A 25,752-nucleotide genomic window follows, 5' to 3' on the forward strand; every position below is an offset into this window, starting at 1 on the left:
CCACACGTGTTGGGGGAAGACTGGGACAAAGAGCTAGGCATGGGGGTTGGGATGTGGAGCCGAGGGACCTGGGGAGAGACTGTCATATGGAGCTAAGGGTAGAGGGACTTGGATTGGGATAATGAGGCAAGATGGGCAGGAGGAGAAGACTAGGTCTAGAACAAGGAGCAGTGTGGGGTGGAAGACACATCTAGCAGAATGAAGTAAGCAGACATCCCTGAAACATCATAATTATCTTACTGGACTTGGAAAGTTTCTTCTTTCCATTGTCACGGTCCAAGATGAGTTTCATATTCATTAGTCAGTCCTACTCTGTTTTGCTCAGAGCATGACAGTGTTGTATTGTTGTACAACATTCCTTCATTTAGGAGGTGATGGGGATTTCATTTACGCAGTCTGTCTTATTTCATGCTCATCCTGATTAAATTGTTCTGTAAGTGAAGGATTTGTGAGCATTCCTCAGCCTCTACCTAGTACAGATACAGTCCCTGGAGAGTCCCTTTTACCCCATAGATCTATGGTAATATATCTACTTTTATATGTAAGCTTGGAAGGATTAGATTTTTGTTGGTGTATGTCAGTAAATGTTAATTTCATTGTACACATGCACAGATGAAAACATATTTCCATTAATAATAACTGAAATTTACAGATAGGCAAAGTAAGAAAAATGGTGCCTGAAAATGTATTAGAGTTTGATTTAAGGATATTGATGTGTATATTTTGACATGTGACATTGACAATTTGTGTTTTAATGATTATAAAACTTTAAATGTTTTGAATCTCAACATCTACTGCCACTAAATAATTATTGTCTGACTCCCCATAATTTCCTGCAACAATGAACATTTAAATAGGTAAAAATTGGGAGAAAAGTGCTTCACCCATAATTTTGCACACCATGAAAATTTATAATTGATAAATATCTAAAATTTCTTAAAAATAAACATCAATATTATCTGTCAAAATTATATTAAAAAATTGAATTATCCCAAGCCTATTTATATGTACATGGGCATTTTTAACCAGAGGCATCCCCAAGCATTTCAGTTTTCATATATAGAAGTTGCTAATCTAACAGAAATACAGTCATCTTAGGATGTTGTAACCATATGGTATAACTCCACCAACATCACTGCACAACACTTTAGGACAGAAAGTGACAAAATTTAAGTTGAAATTTAAGATTACCCCCAACTGGGAATTACACTGGGAGTAACGAAAGTAACCTTGTGCTAAATTACACAGATATTTCATGACCGCAGATAGTCAAGGCCTTTGTGTGTTTCATCTGAAAAATGTCCTTTCCAGAAGCACAGTATACACTGACAGCTTTCTAGGACATTAGCTCAGTACTCAGAATGAAAAGAAATATTTGATGAGTCACTGATGCCACTGAAATTTAGTAGTCATTATGCTATTCCTATTCTTATTATTTAGTACCTGTTACAATTACAAAATATACTGGGCCAGATTCTCAGATGGCATAAATTAGCATAACATCCCCATTAAGTCAATGAGGATTAAGTACATTTACATCAGCTTTGGATCTGAACCATAGAATCCAGCAAATACACTACTGTGGGTACAGTTGAAAAGAAGTTTATACAACTTTTTATTAGTAGGTAAAAGAGTACTGGTTTGAGTATTGATGTTTGTATTTGTCATGGAGACTACCATTAGTACAAATTGCTCATACACTACTGAAAAGATGATAAAAGAAAAGTTATTAACTGTTGTCTGTACTTGCCCCGTCTTGTATAGCTGAACAATATCTATTACTGCATTTTGCAGAAGGGATTTATTTATGTTTTGTGATATGCAGATTTTACCTTTTTTCAAAGTTAGCCTGTGGCAAGCCTTTTATTTTACTACATTGTGCACCTCTCATGTACCACTAATTTCTATGCGACTATGTTTCTTACATACATGATAGTGTTCTGAAACAATTAAGTAAAGAATATTATCAATATTATATCTGTCATAAAGGAAAAACTGTTTCTCAATGAGTGTAATCCCACAAATCCCCCAGTGAAGGTCACAAATCCACATGATGGATTTTCATTTGTATTTCTGAATTAGCAGAAAGGTATGTAACCAGACAACTCCCTTGTGATTTCTCAGGAAGCTCAAGAGCACATATTATTTCTTCTAAAGTGAATGATAACTTTGGCTTCCTAAATTGATTTCTGAGCCATCTTCAGACAGTAGCACAGAAATTACTAGTTTTGTGAAAAAGTTCATTTTTGCCCAAACATGTCCCCTTTGAACATTTAGCTTCATAAGATGGAAGGGATACAGTTCTGAAGACCCATACTAAAAGATCAAAAGTTAATAAACACAAAGGCTGTATATCATATACACCCTATCAAGTGTATAACTTGTTCCAAAATGTTCATTCCTGGAGAGTGAAATATTGAGGTCCTATTTCTGAAAAAGTTTGCTCTGAATTTTAGTTTTGCCACTGGTGCCCAGATACCATGATGATAGGCACATTATATGTGTGTGTGTATTTTAAGTGTGAGTGGGGGGAGGGGTATTCCATTTATCTACTCTGCAAAGTTATATATATATACACTTGTAATGTGCTTATCTCCATGGCAGCTGGACACTACTTAGAAAACTAAAATTGAAAGCTAAATCTAACGGATGATTTACTGTTACAGTGTATTACACAGCAGATAAATGAGAGGAGAATTGTAGTTGTCCTCTCCTGGCAAATGATGTATATGTATAGAAATACAACAGGTAAAATCCTGGCCCTATTGAAACTTCCATTGACTTTACTAGGGCCAGGATTCCACCCAAAATATTCTGAAAGCTAAGCAGGGCATTCCTACGTCCCATTATCAATAAAGTCCCATTTACCCTAAAATTTGTGTGCTACATTACATCAGTTTTCATTATAAATTGCAGAAATACATGTGAATGTATGCATCAAGCCCAGCACTTCATATAAGTGTATTGATCTAGATAGATATGGATTATCTCTCAGCTGTATTGACTTTCATCCTCCTCACTTCAGTGCTTTTTTGGAGTAGTTGAATGGTAGGGTAAGCCAAATGATCTTGAAGTCGATAATGGCGTGTTTTATGCAGTAAGGACCAAGTGAAACTTTCATGGACATCAGTGGAAAAATTCTGTTGATTTTAAGGGGAGTTCGAACAGGCCCTAAATTCCCAGTATTTTCTTTGCCTTGATGTTTTTAAGAGTGTGTTCAATAAGCCCTGCTTATGCTGTGCTACCAGTGCAAATGGAAGACAATGAGTTATTTTGGATGTGCCTTGATTTATTCACCTGAGAGTTGACTTTTGGCATAGTGGTGTAAGGCTGGAGAATGTACCAGTAGAACATCTTTTCCTGAATATCTGGACGGGGAGTGGAGCACATGGAGCACTTGCAGCAGAACTTGCAACACTGGAATCAGCAGTCGACAGCGCGAATGCACTGGGTAAAAAAAGTTCAATTTTCCTTTTCTGTGCTATAGAATTTCTCAGTAATGTTTAACTGTAGTCAAACCTGGTCATACACAGCTGTGCTAAATGTATACAATTCTTCTTTTTCCATAAATACTGAATAATGGGAAATAGGAGATTTCTAGGGTTTGGGAAGATCAACCTTCCTCCAAAAAAATGGGGCACATGAGTTTGTCTTGCTAAGAAACAGCAGGAGATTTATTTATGTAAACTTGTCATGAGACCTAAAAAAAAAATTCAGAGTGAATAAATTATTATATTATTTTTTCCTCTGTTTCTACGAGGACATAACTAAAATAAAATTGTAAGCTATTTCTTTTTCAAACTAATTTTCTGACTAATTTTAGCAAACTATTCTTCCTCTGGAGATTGTGCACAGTCAGTTCTTTGTGAGAACTCAATATCTGAGATTTGAGCTGTTTTTTTTTACTTTTGATTGCATACACAAACCACTTTTTATGTTTTTGCTCATCCAACCAGGGAAGAGATCTTTTACCATGAGGTTTCTGTTGCAAAACTTTACAAACAGAAGTTCACACTCCCTAAATATTTTCCAGTAGTCACTTACATTTTGTTATTTCCATGAACATTCCTGACAGGAAACTCATTTACGAGAATATTTGTTAATAGCAAATATACCAGGAACAAACATAGTTGAAACAATTCATTTTAAAATCAAACAAATATTAATGAAAAACATTTTTGATTGTTTGCACAGCTCTGCTTATGATAACTATAATGGGGTGAGGGGAAGCTTGGTCTTCATTGTTGCTATCACCAGCTTCCGCGGTGCAAAAGTGTAGTGAGAGCAGCAAAGTTGGACCTATTGTAAAGTTTTCTGGAAGTACTGTATCAAAGAATACAAGTTTATTTTAAAGGTGACCTACAAAGGAAAAAATAAGTGAGTTCAGGCCTTTTAAATTTTTTTCACCTGAAAAAAATATCCAGAATATTAGGTCTTGTCCTCCATCTGTTTGCTGGAGGAGTCTTTGAAGGAGATGAGAACTGGACTGGGAATTGTCTTACCCTCAATTGGACAAATGCTTAAACCTTTCACAGAGAGATCTTTCCTCTCAACAGTTTTTACAAGCATTTAAGTTAAATAGGTATGAACAAAAACAAACAAAAAAAGTTACCACATTGAAGGCAAGGAGTGTTTAACCACTGACTTCATTGGAGCCAGGATTTCACCCCAGAACTCTAAACCTATGGCTAAAAAAATACTGTCTCCTCTCAATTGATCAACACCATTTTTCCCTTGATAGGAAAGGAGTATAAGAAGAGAAATAGTGGGGAGGGAAGTAGCGAGAACAGGAATGGGTAACATAAGTGGGAAGACGGAAAAAGATGGAGAAAAAGAGAGGAGAAACATACTAGAGATAGAGATAAATGGACAGAGGAGTTTGTAAAATCAAAGATGAGGAAAACATGGAAATGGGTGTACTGAACAAGGTATTCTGACAGAAAAGCCTTTTTTGCCGTGTGCAAAATTCTTCCCGAGCTCCCTCTCACGTGAATGTCACTTCTAGCTATATTATAAGATGCCTATAAGCTATTTCCAGCACTTAGGGATGTCTTAATTTCATTTTCACTAGTTTTCCAGGCAAGATTTTCCAATAATTGCATACTCTCCAGTTTCTGCAGTCTGCTATCGCTCTTCCATAATTAGCATCCATAGGAACAACTGAAAGGCCAGAAGAAAGTGTGTGTGGGCGGGGGGGGGGGGGGGGGGGAATTGTAACAGTGCACCAGTAAATTGCAGAAAGCTGTAAATTTAAAGTACATGCAAGTGTTGTGCCCATTCCTTGATGATTTAGACTCAACTTTAGCTCAATCAGGAGCTGAAAAAAATCACCTGAATTATATTGAAAACAGCAGCGGGAGGTCTATAATAACCTGTCTTGAATACCTGGGCTGAACTTCCCTCTTCATCTGTTCCTAGGTGTAAATGAAAATTTGGAATTTGTATATCTTTCTTAAGAGAACTGATGAAAAACAGAAGTCAAAGTTTTTTTAAGTTTCATTTTGTAGTTGGTGATTTTTTAAATGTGTTTTTAAGATAAACAATGTATTTCATCAAAAAATGTCTGTTTGTTAAAGCAACTTTTTATATAGACTGAATGACGTGGACTGTGTTTTCAGGGTTTGGCAGAATGTCACCAACAAATAAAAGACATGTCTGTTCCATCTTCTCTAGGCCAGGTCCTGAAGGAGATTGTCATGGACCCAGAATACAATACAAAATATGTGAGAATCCTTCTTGTCCTGCTGGAATGCCTACGTTCAGGGACTGGCAATGTCAGGCCTTCGCTGTCAGACCTTCATATCAGAAACATGTATTCCAGTGGCAGGCTGTTATAGATGAAGGTAAAAGTAAACTATAACCCATTTAACTTGTGATGTAGTTCTGTGTATTAGATCCAATATCATAATGTCCATTTAGAAAGCAATATAAAAAAAGAAAATAATTCATCAAGCTCAAGCTTAAAAATAAGTTCCATATTGAATCATTTAAATTTTACTGCTCTTCCATCATGCTAATGGCAGTTTCACATATGTCCAGAGGCTTTTGCCTCATCTTTATATTGAAGTTGACCTTCCCAATGAACACATCTTCCATAAAATGAAATATCAATGGCACAAATGCAAAAAGAAATAGTGTAAAGTCTTCCATAAGCACACATTTCTAGCGGAACATCATCAAGATGTTAAAACTTGCATACCTTGGTTACACATCCAGTTACACAGTTGAAGAGAGAGTGGCGATCCTGTAGCTGGCATTGATTTCAGAGAAATGGAGGAGCGTGGCTTTAACATTTAGACACCCTAGATACCTTGTGCTGGATTTGGCAGAATCCAAAGTCTAATGCATATTTTGGACTTGGGTCAGTTTCTTATAAATCTAGACAGCAACCATTTGGAATATTGCATGCATTGGTACAATGAAACGATGTTCCTTATTACCTTGAAGTGTGCACTCACCAAGGAAAGAGTGATACCAAATGTTTATGATATCTGTAAAGCTAAAGTTAGCACAAAATATTGACGGCCCAGAAAAGAAAATATTCTACCCGAGTCTGTGCTAGGAGTGTGGATGATAGCTGCTATTATACTGAATTTCCTTTAAATTTTGTCATATTGTATTTTCTTCAAAGAAATTAACTTGAGGAATTGAGTTACAAAAGCCATTTTTAAAATAATCAACTGTTGATAACATATGACTTACTCATGCAATAATTATTGCGTATTAATACTCATTCTGAGGTGTTAGATCATTTAGAAATGCTTTATTGCAATTTATAATGCAACATTAAAAGAAAATGTCAATCATTCATATTAACAGCGATCATCCATGTCAGAAACAATTATGTACCTACATCTTAAAATAACCTTTTTGATTTGTTAAGTGCTGAAGTTCTGAGGTCACTCACAAATTTATTCTGATGAACTGTTTGCTCAAAGGTGACTGTCAAAGCTTGCCAAGAGCAAAGCATCTCATGCAGTGAGCTTTTTAGTGGTCCTTTAACAGTAAGTAAGATTAAACTCAAAATTTAGCAGCATGGGCGTTTAAATCTCACAACGAAAATAATCAGTTTGTCACACTGCTTAACTGAAGATGCAGTCTGATGGTTAGGCCCAGGCCGAAGACTTTGGGTTAGGACTGAGGAGCTCCTCACCTGTTCCAGCTTCACCCTGAATTCCCCCTTAGAAGAAGTAGGCAATCCTTCTTATCTATCATGGTGGTTTCTGATTGGCTACGGCCTCCTTCTAGCACCATCTCCAGCAGAGGCTGAGAAATCCTGGTACACCCTCTGCCAGTAACATTTATAAGACTGGGCTTTCCACAGTCAAAGTTGAGGGCTATAAACTCATTTTCATTATGTTTATACATTGATATACATTCAAGGGAAGAACTTTACTTCCTGGTATATTTTTAAAAATCCCTGTTGTACAAACAAATATTTCCTTATGCTATTTCTAAAACATAAGATGGAGACCGGTTTATGTTTTCTGTCAAGGGTTCCCTTTACAGCTGGGGTCACAAATCCTGTCACTGTTCAGCTGCAGTTGTCCCAGTTGAGGAGCAGGGGAAGTGAATGCCCTCCCCAAGGTTTTTGCAGTTGCTCAAAGTTTTATAGGCTGCAGAGCTTAGGGTATGGTGTGACCACTTTTAACCAGTGGTCCTGTAGTAAATCAGTACAGCTGCTGCGGGAGCAATCTGGAGCATCACTCAAGCTGTCTGGTTGCAATGCCACTGAAATTTGACCCAGCAGCCCCTCTGTGCAGACAGAGGAGCGGCCTGGACAAATTTCAGTGAGTGGCATTGGAGACCTAGCACACAAGATCACACTACCACTCAAATTTGGCCTGGATGCCCTTTCATCCAGACAGTGGGGCAGCTTGGCCAAATGGTGTTGCAACTTGGCACACGAGGAGTCTCTCCTATACAGAAGAGTGCAGGGGAGTCCTCCAAGAACTTGAGTCCTGGTAACACCAGGGAACCAGTAAGTGAGAGGGAAGACTCTCTGGCTGAGGGAGACCCGGAGCCCAGGGGATAACAAGCATGGACCAGAATGAGGTCTCTACCAGGAGGAGGGACCAAAATTCCATTCTCCATACAAAGAAATATCTGAATTGGTGCCACTGTTCAGCAAGGTGCTCAGAAATACCAGTTTTAATTAAACACTGCAACTTCAAATGTAACTTCAGTTTACTTACATTACCAGTGTTTCTCACTATGTGAGCAACAGATTCTTTTTGAAAGAATTGTACATATTTTCAATGGGATTCAAAGAAATTAACATTTGTATATGACCCACTAGTTGGCAGAGGTATAGAGTAAGTGTGACTGGTTCCCTCCAGAATACATTAAAGAAAGAGTAAATGAGATCATATTTTTAGATGAAAACAGTTTAATTGAATAAGTTATCTGTGTGTTCACAAATACATACACAAATGTGCAAACAAACACAAGACATGCAAGATCTTTGACAGCTTCCCAATTGGGGAATGTGCAGTTTGTGAACTATGACTTCTTTTAATTGGAATCTCTATAGTATGGAAGGATCTTTTTCCATATATTCAGTGCTGAACCTTCGTCTGGTGTCCAAGTTTCTTCTTTGATGAAGGTGGGTGTGGTATCCCACCTACACTGTATAATATTATATTTACATTGCATATATAGAATCATAGAATATCAGGGTTGGAAGGGACCTCAGGAGGTCATCTAGTCCAACCCCCTGCTCAAAAGCAGGGCCCATCCCCAATTAAATCATCCCAGCCAGGGCTTTGTCAAGCCTGACCTTAAAAACTTCTAAGGAAGGAGATTCCACCACCTCCCTAGGCAACGCATTCCAGTGTTTCACCACCCTCCTAGTGAAAAAGTTTTTCCTAATATCCAACCTAAACCTCCCCCACTGCAACTTGAGACCATTACTCCTTGTCCTGTCCTCTTCCACCACTGAGAATAGTCTAGAACCATCCTCTCTGGAACTACCTCTCAGGTAGTTGAAAGCAGCTATCAAATCCCCCCTCATTCTTCTCTTCTGCAGACTAAACAATCCCAGTTCCCTCAGCCTCTCCTCATAAGTCGTGTTCCAGACCCCTAATCATTTTTGTTGCCCTTCACTGGACTCTCTCCAATTTATCCATATCCTTCTTGTAGTGTGGGGCCCAAAACTGGACACAGTACTCCAGATGAGGCCTCACCAATGTCGAATAGAGGGGGACGATCACGTCCCTCGATCTGCTCGCTATGCCCCTACTTATACAGCCCAAAATGCCATTGGCCTTCTTGGCAACAAGGGCACACTGCTTACTCATATCCAGCTTCTCGTCCACTGTCACCCCTAGGTCCTTTTCCGCAGAACTGCTGCCTAGCCATTCGGTCCCTAGTCTGTAGCTGTGCATTGGGTTCTTCCGTCCTAAGTGCAGGACCCTGCACTTATCCTTATTGAACCTCATCAGATTTCTTTTGGCCCAATCCTCCAATTTGTCTAGGTCCCTCTGTATCCTATCCCTGCCCTCCAGCGTATCTACCACTCCTCCCAGTTTAGTATCATCCGCAAATTTGCTGAGAGTGCAATCCACACCATCTTCCAGATCATTTATGAAGATATTGAACAATATATATGAATATATATAAAATATATGAATATATATATAATGGCCTTGTGCCTTGCCTCAGGCTCCAAGATCAATGAAGCCCCTTTATTTAAGAAGAACAGAAATCAGAGAAAAATAAATGAGAAATTGTAGAAATAATAAATGTGGCACTAAAGGCAAGTTGTAATTTGGAACCATGGGGTCTTCTTTTAATTTAAATTTCAAGTCACAATTCTTCAGTCAGAAAATGAAGATGGGGTACAACTGTTAAAAAGACAAGTGGCACTGCACAAAAAAAGAAACGAATACAGAAATGTGCATAAAAAAGTGGTGTCCCATAGTTCATTTACTGTGTCTCTCTCACAAGGTCCCATTTCATTTAAACTAAGGGTCATTTTACCTTTTAATTTCCTACCGTCTATGTTTGTAATGTGTTGATTCACTCAACGCTTGTATTTGACATACAAATAAAACGTGGTGCCTGTAGTGGGCATTATATGTTAATCAAAAGCTTGACAGAGGTACTTTAAGTTGAAATATCCAATATAGCTTTTGGAGCATAAGCATTATTAAGTGTAATTTAAAGATTGAACAAATACATGGGGAATGAAGACACACCACACAGAACATGGGTTTAAGCAGCAGGCTGTAACTTTACTGAAATAAATTAACACTAGGTTGAACAGCACCCAAAACCTTGCCAAAAAAAACTGTGGTCCAGTGTAAATATTCATGGCTTTACAACAAGAGATCTAACACCCGTGGCCTAGCCCACTAAGTCACTGAAGGATGTAGTCAGCCAGGGCCAGCTCTAGGTTTTTTGCCGCCCCGTGCAAAAAACATTTTTGGCCTCCCCCCCGCCCTTTTTTTTTTTGCTTTTACACACGTTGGCATTTTGCAATGTTTTTGTTTTGTTTTGACTGTTTACAATTTTTTAAAAAATGAAAACAGAGAATTTGTAGTTAGTGAAATAAAACAATTTTCTACTTGCGTACTCTTTTAATTTTAACAAAATCACAATTACAGACAATTTGGGTTCAACTATACACTGTAATGTATCTTCCGGTGTGCCCAGTTTCTCATAAATTAAAAGAGTTTATATGAACTGAATTTTTCTGGCTTTTATACTTGCGTAGTCTTTTAATAATTCAGTGAAATCTAAATTTTTTGCAATGGTAGTTTCCATTTAAATTAATTCGAGTCCTGACAAATGATTCTGAGACATGGTGGACCTCAAATAATTTTTTAGTAATTTCAGTTTTGAGAAACTGCGCTTACCAGAAGCCACTGATACTGGTAATATTTAAAATAATGCGTAATGCTATAGCAGTGTTTGGAGTGAAAAAAACATTTCTTGATATAAATTCTAATACTTTTAGAGGAGAAGTTTGGGGACGTATTAGCTCAGATAAAGCTATGAATTCATCATACAATTCTACTCCATCGATGTCAGCAGTGTTATCAGTACTGAGCACTAAATGTAGGTCTTGGCAGTGCTTCATGAGGTCTTCTTTGGAAAACTGATTTTTAATATTTCCAATATCGTATAAAAATTCAAAAGTTTCATAATGACCACGAAACTGATAAAACCTTTCTTCAATGGAAGTTATAGCTACATCCAAAACCAAAAAACTACATCTTTGGTCTGTGACTACACGAACCATGATCTATTAATTTATTCCCCATTTTTCATTTGTTTCTTCATAGTGGATGTTATAAATCGACAATTCGACTAATTAAATGGATATTCAGATGTAGGATCTAGTTTTGAAGGACCTTTTTCACAATAATTATTAGCATTGCAGCAGTAATTATTGTTGGCCATGTACTTGGATCCAATCCTATGTCAGTCTCTCCACCTTCCATTAATTGTTCTTCTGTTTTAGATTTGGATAACAGTTCTTTGTTTCTGGACTCTTCAGCTGAAGAAGTACATTTTTGGATGGATTGTGATTGTTTGTCTTCATCAGTTAGTGAAGATAATCTTTGGTCGGATTGTTGTTCATCTTTATCAGTTGATAAAGATAATCTTTGGTTTGATTGGTCTTCATCAGTTGATGAATAATCACTTTCAATGCATTGCTTAGAGCTTTCTCCTTGATTGTCGACTTTTTAAAAATACTTATTTGAAATACGAGATAGTTTTTCTAATTTTTTGCTGTTTCTCTCTTTGTTGCCGGTAGACAGCACTGGAAAATCGTTTTCATTTTTGTCCCGGCATTTTAGCCGTATAACCGCTGACACTGACGTGACACGGAAATTGGGGCAAATGGCGCCAATAGGGCGGCACAGTACACACAAGTAATCATGATTCCTGATTTAATTAATCAATAACCGTTAATGTTTACACATTTACGCACATTCACATTATGAGTGACTGTGTCACAACGTGACATGATATTTTTCACATCATGCTCCTATCGCAGTACTGGAGATTTTTTTTGATCTTCATGTATTATTTTTTTTCCGTACATTGGTGGATTTTTAAAAAAAAAAAAAAAAAAAAGGATGGCCAGAATGCCGCCCCTGGAAATGTGCCACCCCAAGCAAGTGCTTGCTTTGCTGGTGGCTAGAGCCAGTCCTGTAGTCAGCTGTTGAGATCCCTTTATCACTCTCCCCTCTCATGCAAGCAAATGAGGGTAGAGATGAGGGATACATACTAGATAATGATCCCTGCTAGATCTCAAGAGATTTCATCATCTTCCACAAAACTAGAGTTACCATCCGTCTGTATTTCCCTGTGCTCAGGTTTAGGAGCTAGCCAACAGACACCTATCATAACCCTGCACTGGGCCAAACTGAAAGCTACAACAATTCAGAAAGTCCTGCGCACCCAAGTAGGCCTCCTGGGTTCTGTGAAGAAGTGGAAAACCCCTCAGAGGAATGGTTAATTCTGTCCTGAGGGAAAGGTCCTTTCTGCACCTCTGCTGCCCCTGTGGGTTTGATCAGGCTATTTCCATGGTACACCAGGAAACCCAAGTTCTGCCACATTTAACTCACAGGGATGCATGGCAGGTGATAGCATGACTGTCTTTGCTGACTCCCAAGCCCAAAGAGGGGCTTCTGTACTGTGAAGAGGGGGCAGGCCATCAACCAATCCTGGGTAGCCATTTCCTCTAGACCAGCCATTTGGGCACTCAGGGATTGATTCAAGTGCCCCACTCTATCCCCACCTCAACCTCACTCTCTCCCTTCCCCTCCAAGCTGAACATAGCCACATGGATTGAGAGAGGGGTGGGACTTTCCCCTCACCCAGGCAGCACAAGGGAGTCTGCCGATCCAGTCAACCACCCACCCACTGAGACTGGAAGGCAGTTTAAACTTTAAATATCAGTATTGTGCGCATGTCAGTAAGTGGAAAGTTATTGTTTGATAATCTAAATGTAATTCAAGGAGTTGGCTCTGGATCTGTAAAGTCCTATGTGGCTTGCATCATGACAGCTCAAGAGACCACTGTCTTTATCTGTCCCATTACAGCAGTTGAAGTTCACTGGGGTCACATATGCTGGCAACTCTAAATTTAAAGATCTGGAGGATGTCTATAAGGAAGGATGTTCCAGTGATTAGGGCACTAGTCTGTGACTCAGGAGACATGGAGTCAATTTCCATCTCTGCCACAACTTTCCTGTGTGACCTTGGCAAGGCACTTAGTCTTGCTCTGCCTCAGTTCATCATCTGTAAAATGGGGATAATAGCCCTCCCTCACAGAGTGTAATGAGAATAAATACATTAAAGATTGTGAGGCACTCAGATACTACAGTAATGAGCACCATGTATCTGTCTAAGATAGATATTACTCAGTGGAGCCCCTTTGGTTCTGGAATTCACTGTCTCAGTGGGTCAGCCAGAGACAGATTCTCTTGACCTTTGGGGCTTGATGAAAGGTCCATCTCTTTGGTCTTTGTCTGAGGATAATGATTGTCTCGTTTAATAATGAGTGTCGTCCTTCAAATATTGATAATGATCAACAAGGTATGCTTACTATTTTTAATATTGTTCAACATACAGCCATTCTGCGATAGTGTATTTATCGATAAAAAGTAATAAGTGATTGCATAGTCCTTTCTAGATTTTGCATATGAATCTAAATTCTACCACTGTAATAATTACTGCAGACGAAATTCTGATTCCATTGCACAGCTCCTCCCTTGGTAGTTCTATGCTGGGCAGGGGAAGGATGGATTCTTCCCTCAGTTTGCATAGTGGAAACAGAGATTCTATCTGCCATGAAGCCTCAGGGCTGCAGTAGTCTGCAGTAGTCCATTGCATGGACAGCCTATGATCCAAGTAGTCCTGGATTCAACTTCCCTAATTAATCTGATGCAAAGTTGTGCTTCATGGTACACAACTGATATGGACTTCTTCAATTTGGAAAATTAACAAATAATAAAGGGCCTCATTCGGTCACCTTTCTGCTGAATAGTACCTCGCTTATGGAGTAGTCCTCACTGGAGTAGGTGCTACAGAACTAAGATTCATGAACTGAGAAGGGAGTTAGGTAACTAGAGTATGTGAAGGTTATATCTATCTTTTCCAAATCAGTATTGTATAAATTATAGGTGGGGTTTGAAATGGATAATTCAGAATGTCCCAAGTTGTGTCTGCACCTCCCTCACCTAGTGGACCAATCCTGCCAAGGTGCTCAGAGGCACCCTGTTTGCCACTCCATCCTTACGGCCACCCTTACCACAGATACCTCCCTGGCAAGGTGAGGTGCACACTTAGCTGGCCGTGCCACGCAGGGGACATGGACTCCCAGAGAAGAATGCATGCACATCAACATTCTGGAGCTGTGCATGGTCCACCTTACTTGTCACACGTTCCTGCCTCTGCTCCACAATCAACATGTCTAGATTCTCTCGGACAACACCACCGCAGTGGCATACACAAACAAACAAGACAGCACCAGGTCCTGGCCACTCTGCATGGAGGCCATCCACCTCTGGAACTGGTGTTTCTGCCACTACATTGTGCCCCATGCAGCATACCTTCTGGGGGGTCCAGAACCCCCTGGCAGATGCACTCAGCCACACCTGGTATCTCAACCATGAGTGGGAACTCCACGACCCCACTCTGCTCCATCTGTTGTGCCTCACTGGGAACTCAAGCAAACCACAAATTCCCCTCTACTGCTCCAGGGGGACGAGGGGTTGAGACTCCAAAGGTGATGGCCTCTAGTACTCCTTTCTGCCATTCCCCTCCACCCTCAGATTCCTGCGTGAGATCCCCCGAGACGAAGCAACATTCATCCTGGTAGCCCTGTGCTAGCCCCTACAGTTCTGGTTTCCTGATCTACTCAGACTGCCCGCCCGCTCACCAATCAGCCGCTCCACCCTGCCAGACCTCCTCACCCACGACAACAGCAGGGTTCGACACCCCAACACAGGCCCGCTTGAGCTGACAGCCTGGGTTTTGGATGGGGCTCACACGTAGACAATGTCTGTTTGTCATCCGTCTGCTTTGTACTTATGCACAGCAGATGGGATGCCATATGGATGTGCTGTGCCATGAAGTGGAAGCGCTTCACTTCCTGGGTCAACACCACCACCTTCCCCACTAGGCCATTTCCTGGAGCTTAAGAACTCAGGCCTCGCACTCAGCTCGATCTGTGTCCACCTCACGGCACTTAGGGCCTTCCTCCCTCCACTGGATGGACAGTTGGTGTTTACCCACCCTACCACTACCTGGTTTCTGAAGGGTCTGATGAACTTTTTCACGCCGGTCCTTACCACTACTCCACCCCTGAGACCTTAATCTTGTGCCATCTGCCCTCACCAAGCCTCCCTTCAAACCACTGGCCATATGCTCCCTCACACATCTATCCATGAAGGTCCTCTTGTGGCCATCACTTCCACCCAGCTTGTCAGCAAATTGGCGGCCATGATGGCTGACCCCTCCCTGCCCCCCATATAAAATTTTCCATAGGACAAAGTCTCCCTGTGCCTTCACCTTAAGTTCCTCCCAAAACTTCTTTCTGATTTCCATCTCAACCAGTCCATCCAGCTCCCAGTCATCCATCCTATGCCACACACCACTCCCACGGACAGGACACTGCATTACCTGGATGTCCACAGGGCACTGGCCTTCTACTTGGACAGGACTCATGCATTCTGCACCTCCCCATGCCTCTTCATGGCCATTGCAGAATGGTAGAAAGGGCAAGCCCTTTCCTTGCAGCACATATCCAAATGGATCCCTAAGTGCATTACTGAATGCTCTGCGTGCTCCCACACTGCCCAGTAGGATCATGGCTCATTCTACAGTGGCGCACACAACCACTGCTGTCTCCCTGTCAGATGTCCCCTGGCATGAGATCTGTTGTGCTCCATCCACACCTTCACAGCACACTACACCATCAACCAGTGGGCAGATGCAGATCCAACCATAGGTCTTGCTGTCCTGCAGTCGGCCTTACCTATCATGTCCTCACAACCACCTCCAAGCTGTGCTTCATACTCACCTGCATTTGAAATACATATAGGGACAATCACTCGAAGAAGAAGAGTTACTTGTAACTGGAGGTTCTTCGAGATGTGTGGTCCCTATTTGTATTCCAATACCCGCCCACTATCCTCTTTGCTGTGGACTCTCTATTCAGCGGTAAGAGGGAGATTGAGGGTGCATCTCCCCACACAACCTCTTATAACCTCTTCTGGAGAGCGTGGCAAAGTAAGGTGCCCATGCCGGACAACAGACACTGCTGCTGAAAACGTTCAGACCCAGCGCATGGTGTGCATGCGTACCCACTTTTGGAATACAGATAGGGACCACACATCTTAAAGAACCTCCAGATACAGGTAAGTAATCTCCTCTTTCAACCAAAATATTAGACAGCTAACATGTGCATATTCTTCTAATTGTAGCAGTTAACATGACATGAGTATTATGTAGACTGAAGTTTTTAATACAGTTGTTTTCTAACAGGAAAAAGAGCTGTAGTTTACCAAAGAGAAGAAAGATTCAGTATCTTTTTTTCCCCCATTTGTATTAAATAAAATGAAATAAGTTTTTGTTATAATTAACATTGATTAATGTAAAGAAGGCTGAGCGCCACCACCAAAAACATTGGTTTGGAAGAAGTTTACTTCGATTAAATCAGTTTTACTAACTTGGCATTTTTTTTCACCAATTTCTATTAAAGAAAAGCCTTGTGCATTATATTGTTCCCCTGTTGGAAAGGATCAGCCTATTCTTCTAACAGAAAAGGTGATGGATGGGACGACTTGTGGTCAGCATGGATTAGATATCTGCGCAAATGGTAGATGCCAGGTATAAATCAATTCTTTAGACTCAACTTTTAACATACTGTACATACGTATTAATTCTGGTAGAATATTGCATAAGGAATGTCCAGAGCTGGGTTACTGCCTTCCTCTTATATCTACATATAAAACGTAATATTTTAAATTCATTTCACTTATTACAATATGTTATATGGCGCAGTACCTGAAGGACTAGCTGGGGCTGAGGAAAGACAGTACAGAAAATGTATACATTCAGATGAGCAGATCTTTAACAACACTTAGTGGGGATGAGGCAATAGATGATTGATTTCATTGTCTTGAAGAGGGGCTCATGTTTCAGAAGCAAGGGAAACACTGATGTAGAGTGTGCATGTATATTTAATTCAGCCTGATTTCCAGAAATACAGAATTATAGGTCAAGATAAACCCCGGGGCCTGAATCATGTATAATAAAAGCTTAACACTAATTCTGTGCATACCACCGAATTGCCGCTGTGGGACACGGACTGCCGCCCCATTCTCATTGCTGCCCCAAGCAAGTGCTTGGAAAGCTGGTGCCTGGAGCCGGCCCTGTGTGCATATTACTTAAAGTTTATGCCTTAAAGTTTCACTTGGTACATGGTACTCTAACTGCTCTTTCTTTGTCTCATTTGGTGGCCCTTTGTCCTCCTCACTCCTTTTTAGTCCCAGAGGTTTCTTTTTGGCTCCATCCTAATTAATTATTGAAAATACAAACTGTGGATAGCCCTACACCACTCAGTCATTGTCTTTACTGCAATGGTAGACCTTGCACAGACATCCTCTAAACCCTATGCCACATCAGAGTATGCCTAGGTTAGGATAAAAAGAGATTTTTTAAAGTATTAGCTAAAAGTTTTAATCCACACATTATAAAACCCTGTTGCAAATGGGGCAAGTTGTATTTTAATGTGTAGGTTTCATCCTAACCAGCTAACGTGTTAATTCAAACACTTTAACTTATACACTTTAAAAATGCCCATGTTATCCTAGTCTAGCTATATGATAATAGGAAATAGGAATACAACTCCCATATGAAAATCCTGAGCTGCTACTTTCTTCTCTTTAATTTAAAACAACTATAATGGAGAAATGGAGTAACAGTCATCATGTACTTGAACACGAATAGATTTTCAGTTCACAGTAATTTCTCTATTTTCTAGTTAGTCTGCCCTTGCCTTGATAATTTATGAGAAGGAGTGGAGGTTTTGTTGGTTTCACTGGATGAGTGCACCTAGAATCATAGAATATCAGGTTTGGAAGGGACCTCAGGAGGTCATCTAGTCCAACACTCTGCTCAAAGCAGGGCCAATCCCCAACTAAATCATCCCAGCCAGGGCTTTGTCAAGCCTGACCTTAAAAACTTCTAAGGACGGAGATTCCACCAAGTCCCTAGGTAACACATTCCAGTGTTTCACCACCCTCCTAGTGAAAAAGCTTTTCCTAATATGCAACCAAAACCTCCCCCACTGCAACTTGAGACCATTACTCCTTGTTCTGTCATCTGCTACCACTGAGAACAGTCTAGATCCATCCAGGTAGTTGAAAGCAACTATCAAATCGCCCTCATTCTTCTCTTCCGCAGACTAAACAATCCCAGTTCCCTCAGCCTCTCCTCATAAGTCATGTGTTCCAGTCCCCTAATCATTTTTGTTGCCCTCCACTGGACTCTTTCCAATTTTTCCACATCCTTCTTGTAGTGTGGGGCCCAAAACTGGACACAGTACTCCAGATGAGGCCTCACCAATGTCAAATAGAGGGGAACAATCACGTCCCTCGATCTGCTGGCAATGCCCCTACTTATACAGCCCAAAATGCCATTGGCCTTCTTGGCAACAAGGGCACACTGTTGACTCATATCCAGCTTCTCGTCCACTGTAACCCCTAGGTCCTTTTCTGCAGAACTGCTGCCGAGCCATTCGGTCCCTAGTCTGTAGCGGTGCATGGGGTTCTTCTGTCCTAAGTGCAGGACTCTGCACTTTTCCTTGTTGAACCTCAGATTTCTTTTGGCCCAATCCTCTAATTTGTCTAGGGCCCTCTGTATCCTATCTACCTCTCCTTCCAGTTTAGTGTCATCTGCAAACTTGCTGAGGGTGCAATCCACACCATCCTCCAGATCATTTATGAAGATATTGAACAAAACCGGCTCGAGGACCTACCCTTGGGGCACTCCACTTGATACCAGCTGCCAACTAGACATGGAGCCATTGATCACTACCCGTTGAGCCCGACAATCTAGCCAGCTTTCTATCCACCTTATAGTCCATTCATCCAGCCCATATTTTTTAACTTGCTGGCAAGAATACTGTGGAACACCATATCAAAAGCTTTGCTAAAGTCAAGGAACAACACGTCCACTGCTTTCCCCTCATCCACAGAACCAGTTATCTCGTCATAGAAGGCAATTAGATTAGTCAGGCATGACTTGCCTTGGTGAATCCATGCTGACTGTTCCTGATCACTTTCCTCTCCTCTAAGTGCTTCAGAATTGATTCCTTGAGGACCTGCTTCATGATTTTTCTAGGGACTGAGGTGAGGCTGACTGGCCTGTAGTTCCCAGGATCCTCCTTCTTCCCTTTTTTGAAGATGGGCACTACATTAGCCTTTTTCCAGTTGTCCGGGACTTCCTCCGATCGCCATGAGTTTTCAAAGATAATGGCCAATGGCTCTGCAATCACATCCACCAACTCCTTTAGCACTCTCTTATGCAGCGCATCCAGCCCCATGGACTTTTGCTCGTCCAGCTTTTCTAAATAGTCCTGAACCACTTCTTTCTCCACAGAGGGCTGGTCACCTCCTCCCCATGCTGTGCTGCGCAGTGCAGTAGTCTGGGAGCTGACCTTGTTCATGAAGACAGAGGCAAAAAAAGCATTGAGTACATTAGCTTTTTCCACATCCTCTGTCACTAGGTTGCCTCCCTCATTCAGTAAGGGGCCCACACTTTCCTTGACTTTCTTCTTGTTGCTAACATACCTGAAGAAACCCTTCTTGTTACTCTTAACTTCTCTTGCTAGCTGCAACTCCAAGTATGATTTGGCCTTCCTGATTTCACTCCTGCATGCCCGAGCAATATTTTTATACTCTTTCCTGGTCATTTGTCCAATCTTCCACTTCTTGTAAGCTTCTTTTTTGTGTTTAAGATCAGCAAGGAGTCACTGTTAAGCCAAGCTGGTCGCCTGCCATATTTACTATTCTTTCTACACATCGGGATGGTTTGTCCCTGTAACCTCAATAAGGATCCTTTAAAATACAGCCAACTCTCCTGGACTCCTTTCCCCCTCATTTTATTCTCCCAGGGGATCCTGCCCATCAGTTCCCTGAGGGAGTCAAAGTCTGCTTTTCTGAAGTCCAGGGTCCGTATTCTGCTGCTCGCCTTTCTTCCCTGTGTCAGACAGTACCTATACTAATACAGTTAATTCTGGTTATGCTGGGATCTCTAGACTTTTCAATATAAGAACCACATATGGTATTCATTGTAATCTGTTTTTTGTTATCAAATTAGCAATGATGTTTATGAACAGAAATAAGCATAGCAGAGTAATTTGTTTACTGCTAGAATAAATGTTTCTTGTTTTATGTTTAGTATTTGTGTTGATAGCCTTTCAATAAAACATTAGTAAGGGCTACATTTCCAAGTACATAATACAAGTTCCAGACACTTTTACATTTATTTTAATATAGTAAACTAGCACAGTAAATGATTTGGTGTCAGATTGTGCCTGGCCCTTATGTGGGTGCATTTACAGAGCCCAACAAACCTTCCCCACTTTGCATAGCCAGTGTAAGCACCAAATAAAGCTACTGACTCTGTGATCAGGTGAACATAGGGATTGTGCTGTCCCTACCACCCCCAGGAGTGCGTAGTGTCACAAAGGTGAAGGGGCAGGGCAAGGAGGGGGCTGGGACATGGCTCCACCCTATATACACCAGCCAAGAGAACTTGCCAGCCACATGAATGGGGTGGGGGGTTGTTAATAAGCTGCATGTCCCTCCAAAGTGGGGAGGCAAGTTGTCATCTGAAATGCCTTGTGGTGCTCTCCCTGTGGCGGGACAGCTCTGCACCAGTCTCAACGCACAATCTAACCCTTAATTACAATGATAGGTTTATTTTTCTCCACAGAAATTTGGCTGTGATGGAATATTAGGATCTCTGGCACGAGAAGATCATTGTGGTGTCTGCAATGGTAATGGAAAATCATGCAAAGTTATTAAAGGCGATTTTAACCATACCAGAGGAGCAGGTATATCTGCTTATTTTTTACTTAATAAACCATGCAGTGTTTTGATGAAATTGTGTGTCAAGAGTTATGCTCCATTTTTGCTTAACAATAAGTGCCTGAGAACTACATTCAGAGAGCTACAAAAGACTTCTGTAAAGCTATTGATTGTTGTTCGATTATGACATGCAGTAGTTGAGATGTGAGTGGAAAATTCACATGAAAATTTTCTAATTAAGAAATTGTAAAATGATGCTCTGTCTGTTATGTATTTATTAAATTACAATAGAGAAGGAATTATCTAATTTGCATTGGCTGCAGTTGTATAAAATAGTGTTTCCCTCGGTATGAAGGACTGTTTCATAGAAGAGGCTGTTTCTGACAGATTGAAACAAGTATTTAGTAAACCCCACTTCACAGTTTTGACACACAGTACCTGCATTTGTTTACTGTTCTTGAGAATAAATGTTATCCAGATTACTATACATCACCTACATGAAGGTCTTTAAGCAAAAGAGGAAACAAAGAATATAAAGGACAAATGTCCAAAGAAAACTTCTTATAAAGTGTCATAACATGAGTATAATATTGTGAATAATATCATAAATCTGAATGGCATTTCTGAAATGTTTTAGCAGCTAAGGCCTAAACTGACTTTCGTGTCAGTCTTCCCATAGAGCTGAATAGGATGACTTATGCACATGAGTGTTTGCAGAATTGGGGCCTAAAGCCATAAGGTTGTCCACTTTTTGCTGCATCTAGAAGCAAACACATTTGGAACAATCTTTTATCTGAAAGTGCATTTGATAGATCATTATTTCAACGGTGAAATGTTTCTTTCTAAAGAAATCTGCAAAATTTCAAGATAGCGAGTAGATTATTTTGCACAAGATAGTATAATGAGAAGCAGACTATATATGTTTGAAAAAAAAAAAAGAGAGATTTCAGTGCAATCCAGACTCATCTAAGCAGTGCTTTAAAAAAGAAAATTGTACAAAGCCTTCAGATACTTGAATTTAGCCCTTCCTGAGGCTGGAGATAATGTAGGACAGGGAAAACTGAAACAAAAACAAGTCTGGAGGCTAGGAACATATAAAGAAAGAGTGGCTAAATTCAGTTACAGATCAAAGTTTGAATCTAAAAAGCTATAGAAAAGCTATCAATCAAAATCTGTCAACTCGCATTTATAACAGAGATAAATATCCAAACATATTGTAGGATTTTAGGTTAGAAATATAATGGAGCAGTACTAATCAACTTTGAAGCATGACTATATGAAGAGATATTTTCCGACTTTGGAACTGAAATTTAAATTGTTCAGAGAAATTTTAATTAATTAATTTTTAACATTTTTTTTAAATATGACAATTTCAATTTGTCATAATTTCATGTCAATTTCATGTCAACTATAGGATATCAGGCACAATGATGTCAATACTAAGTAATATAATTTCATATTACAACTATATTTACAAAATGTACGGTCATATGTTATTATTCATTCTGTGAGATCTGACTAGGGGTTTTTAAAGTCTTAGTTCATAAATAAAATTTCTGGTTAGATATAGCTTTGCACCAATAACTGGTTTCCTGCACTGCCTTTTAACCATTTTTTAATTTAAAGCAGCTGACTATGCAACATTTTAACAAATCCTACTTTCTTATTAACTGAAAAAATAACTTAAAAGTTCACCAAGTTATTAATATTGTGACAAAGTTCCTCCTCTGCCTTGGTGGGTTCTGCGCTTTCTGGTGGATTTGCTTGCCTCAGAGGTTTAGGGTAGTCCTCAGTTTGGCTCCTTTTGTTAGTGGCACAAACCTGCCGTTCACTCAGCTAACCTCATCACTGGCCAGCATGGGGAAAAGGAGGAGAACAATTCCCACAGTCTCTCCTGGCCCACCTAATTGGTCAGGGGACAGGCCAGAGATCTTCCCCTCTGGTGGGACCCACAGTCCAGATCAACTCCTCTTATATCAAATAGGGAGTTGGGGGAACCCAGGCCTACCTTCTACTCCGGGTTCCAGCCCAGGGCCCTGTGGATTGCAGCTGTCTAGAGTGTCTCCTGTAACAGCTGCATGACAGCTACAACTCCCTGGGCTACTTCCCCATGACCTCCTCCCAACACCTTCTTTGTCCTCACCATTGGACCTTCCTGCTGATGTCTGATAACGCTTGTACTTCTCAGTCCTCCAGCAGTACATCTACTCACTCTCAGCTTCTTGCGTGCCTCTTGCTCCCAGCTCCTCACATGTACCTCACTAACTGAAGTGAGGTCCTTTTTAGCCTGCCCTGATTAGCCTGCCTGTCCTAATTGATTCTGGTAGCTTCTTAATTGGCATCAGGTGTGCTAATTAGCCTGCCTTAATTGATTCCAGCAACTTCTTGATTGTTCTGGAACTGCCCGTTACCTTACCCAGGGAAAAGGGACCTGCTTAACCCAGGACTAATATATCTCCCTTCATTCACTCTCCTGTAGCCCTCTGGCATGGAGGGAGGAAGGAGGTAGGGGGTTGCTGCTGCAAGGCCCTAAGCTGTCCCTGCTGCTCCTCCAGCTGCTCCCCTGGCTGGGTCAGACCCTCCCCAACCCTTAGTTGCTGCTGCTTCTGCTGCAGCCCCTTGCAGGGGGCTGCTGGCCTGCTCCCCGGAGGAGGGGAGTGAGGGACCCCGGCTCCAGCCCCAGCTGCTGCCGTGGACACCACCACCACCACCACCTCTGAGGGGTCCTTCCTGCCTGCCTGGCTGCCAGACTGCCACCTGGAGTCACTGGAGCTGCTGCTGTGGTGTTTACTGTCCGGGAGCTGCTGGAGCCTCATGGAGCAGGACAAAGAGGATCATTTGCCGCTGGGGGGAGCGCGCTGAGACTCTGCGGACCACCGTGGAGGGGGCCTCCAAGACTGAGTAACTTTCAAACTGTGCTCTTGTGGTGGGGGTTTTGAATGTGTTTGTGGGGATACAGGGGGTGTGGCGGGGAGCCTGCCCCCTGGCCCATCTGTTTGCCCCCACCTCCACCGTTGCCCCCTCCACCACTCCCACTGGCTGTTTACCATCTGCCTCAGCTCCTGCCTCGAGGACTTAGCTGCTCGCCTGGATTGCCGCGCCCTTTCACCACTTTTTGGGCCTGAAGCAGCAGCCAGCCCAAACTGACTCTTTTTTTGCAACGGCAAATGGGTGCATGTGCTGCCCCGCCTCCCAGACTTCCCCTCCCCCCCACCGCTACAGCAGTCTCCCTGTCTCCCCTTGCAGCCCTTGCTTCCCCCACCTTTTTGCCCTAGCCCCTTGCTAGCTCCAGTTTGTTTGCCTGCCCTGCCCTTTTCCCTCTTCAGTTCTTGTTTGTTTGTCCCGCCCCAGCCCTGAAGCTAGCCCCTTGGTTCCTCTGCCCCACTCCCAGCCTGGTTGTTCTCAGTACTTCTCAGTCCACCACTGCTCCCACTCAGGCCCAAGGGGTACCTCCCCCAGCATGCCCAGATGAGCAGGAGAGCCCCGCCTCTGGTGCGTGCAGTCTGTTGGGGCCTGTGGAGGAGGGTGCGGCGGGGATACCACTGGGCATAGGAGAGGGCCTGCCCCAGGGGGATTCTTCCCTTCCTCATGCCACCCCACTGTTACCTCCCCAAGTCCCTGAGCCATCGCCCCTGCCCCCCAACCCGACCCCTGTTAGCCAGCTCTCAGATGATGCCATGGAGGGCTGGGCCCTAGTACAGGGAAAGCGGGGCAAGTGGAATGCTCGAGCTCCACTCTGCCATTGGATTCGGAGGCCCCCCAGAAGACTAGGAAGGGGGGCACCAACATCAAGCCTTCTGCCTTGCCCTCGGGTGTACTCCTTCCACCCGTGCCGGCTGGGGAAGATGTGGCAGCAGCTGAGGGTAGCACTGCCCCTCCACTAGAGCCCCTCCTTGGGGAGGCCCCCGATGGAGCCCCTCCTGCCCCTTTGATGCCTAAGGCCCCAGCAAGCCCCGCCAGTGTTGCTTCAGACGCTGGCAGGGCGGACCCGGGGTGGTGATTTCCATCTACGAGGAGATTGAGGCCCTGGGTCTGACCCCGGTCACCCGGGGGAGGACAACCCTCTGCCAGCGGGCCTCGATCTGAGTGACCTCACCCCGGCCCCCCTTTCCCCATGCTCTCTTGCCCCCTAACCACTGTTCTTGCTCCCACCTCCGAGGGTCCCCTGGACTCTTCCATCTGCCCGGCCACAGGTGGCACCCCGCTGATGGCCACTGAGCCTATTGGGGTGACAGCCAGTGCCACGCAGCCGGGACCTGAGTCACCAGGGGTATCCCTCATTGGTGAGGGGCAACTGACCTTCAGGTGAGGAGTACGGCAGGGGTGCCCCCTCTCAGGCCAGCTGTACGCTCTGGCGATTGAGTCCTTCCTCTGTGTCCTCTGTCGGAGGTTGATGGGATTGGTGCTGCAAGAGCTGGAGCTGGTCCTGTCGGCATACGCCGCTGACGTGCTCCTTGTGATCCAGGACCCGGGTGACTTGGCGCGGGTGGAGGCTTGCCAGGCCATCTACTTAGCAGCCTCCTCCGCCCTAGTCACCTGGGTTAAGAGCTCTGGCCTGGTGGTCAGGGACGGGTGGCAGGAGAGCTCCCTCCTACCCGCGCTTCAGGCCATCTGGTGGAGTGCAGGTCCGCTGTTCTATCTTGGCATTTACCTTTCTGCCACGCATCTGTCTCCACCAGAGAACTGGCATTGTT

General features: G+C 42.5%; 1 protein-coding gene across 1 annotated transcript in view; it reads left to right on the top strand.

Annotated features, from left to right (window-relative positions):
- Positions 1 to 25,752, top strand: part of ADAMTS19 (ADAM metallopeptidase with thrombospondin type 1 motif 19) — a 275,279-nt gene that overhangs the window by 195,720 nt on the left and 53,807 nt on the right. The window contains exons 12-15 of the mRNA XM_077816366.1: positions 3,321 to 3,451; positions 5,674 to 5,843; positions 16,723 to 16,850; positions 20,964 to 21,084. Of these exons, the coding sequence (XP_077672492.1) occupies positions 3,321 to 3,451; positions 5,674 to 5,843; positions 16,723 to 16,850; positions 20,964 to 21,084 (550 nt within the window). The remainder of the gene's footprint in view (positions 1 to 3,320; positions 3,452 to 5,673; positions 5,844 to 16,722; positions 16,851 to 20,963; positions 21,085 to 25,752) is intronic.

This window comes from Eretmochelys imbricata, chromosome 5 (genome assembly GCF_965152235.1).
Source record: "Eretmochelys imbricata isolate rEreImb1 chromosome 5, rEreImb1.hap1, whole genome shotgun sequence".
NCBI classification, from domain to species: domain Eukaryota; kingdom Metazoa; phylum Chordata; order Testudines; family Cheloniidae; genus Eretmochelys; species Eretmochelys imbricata.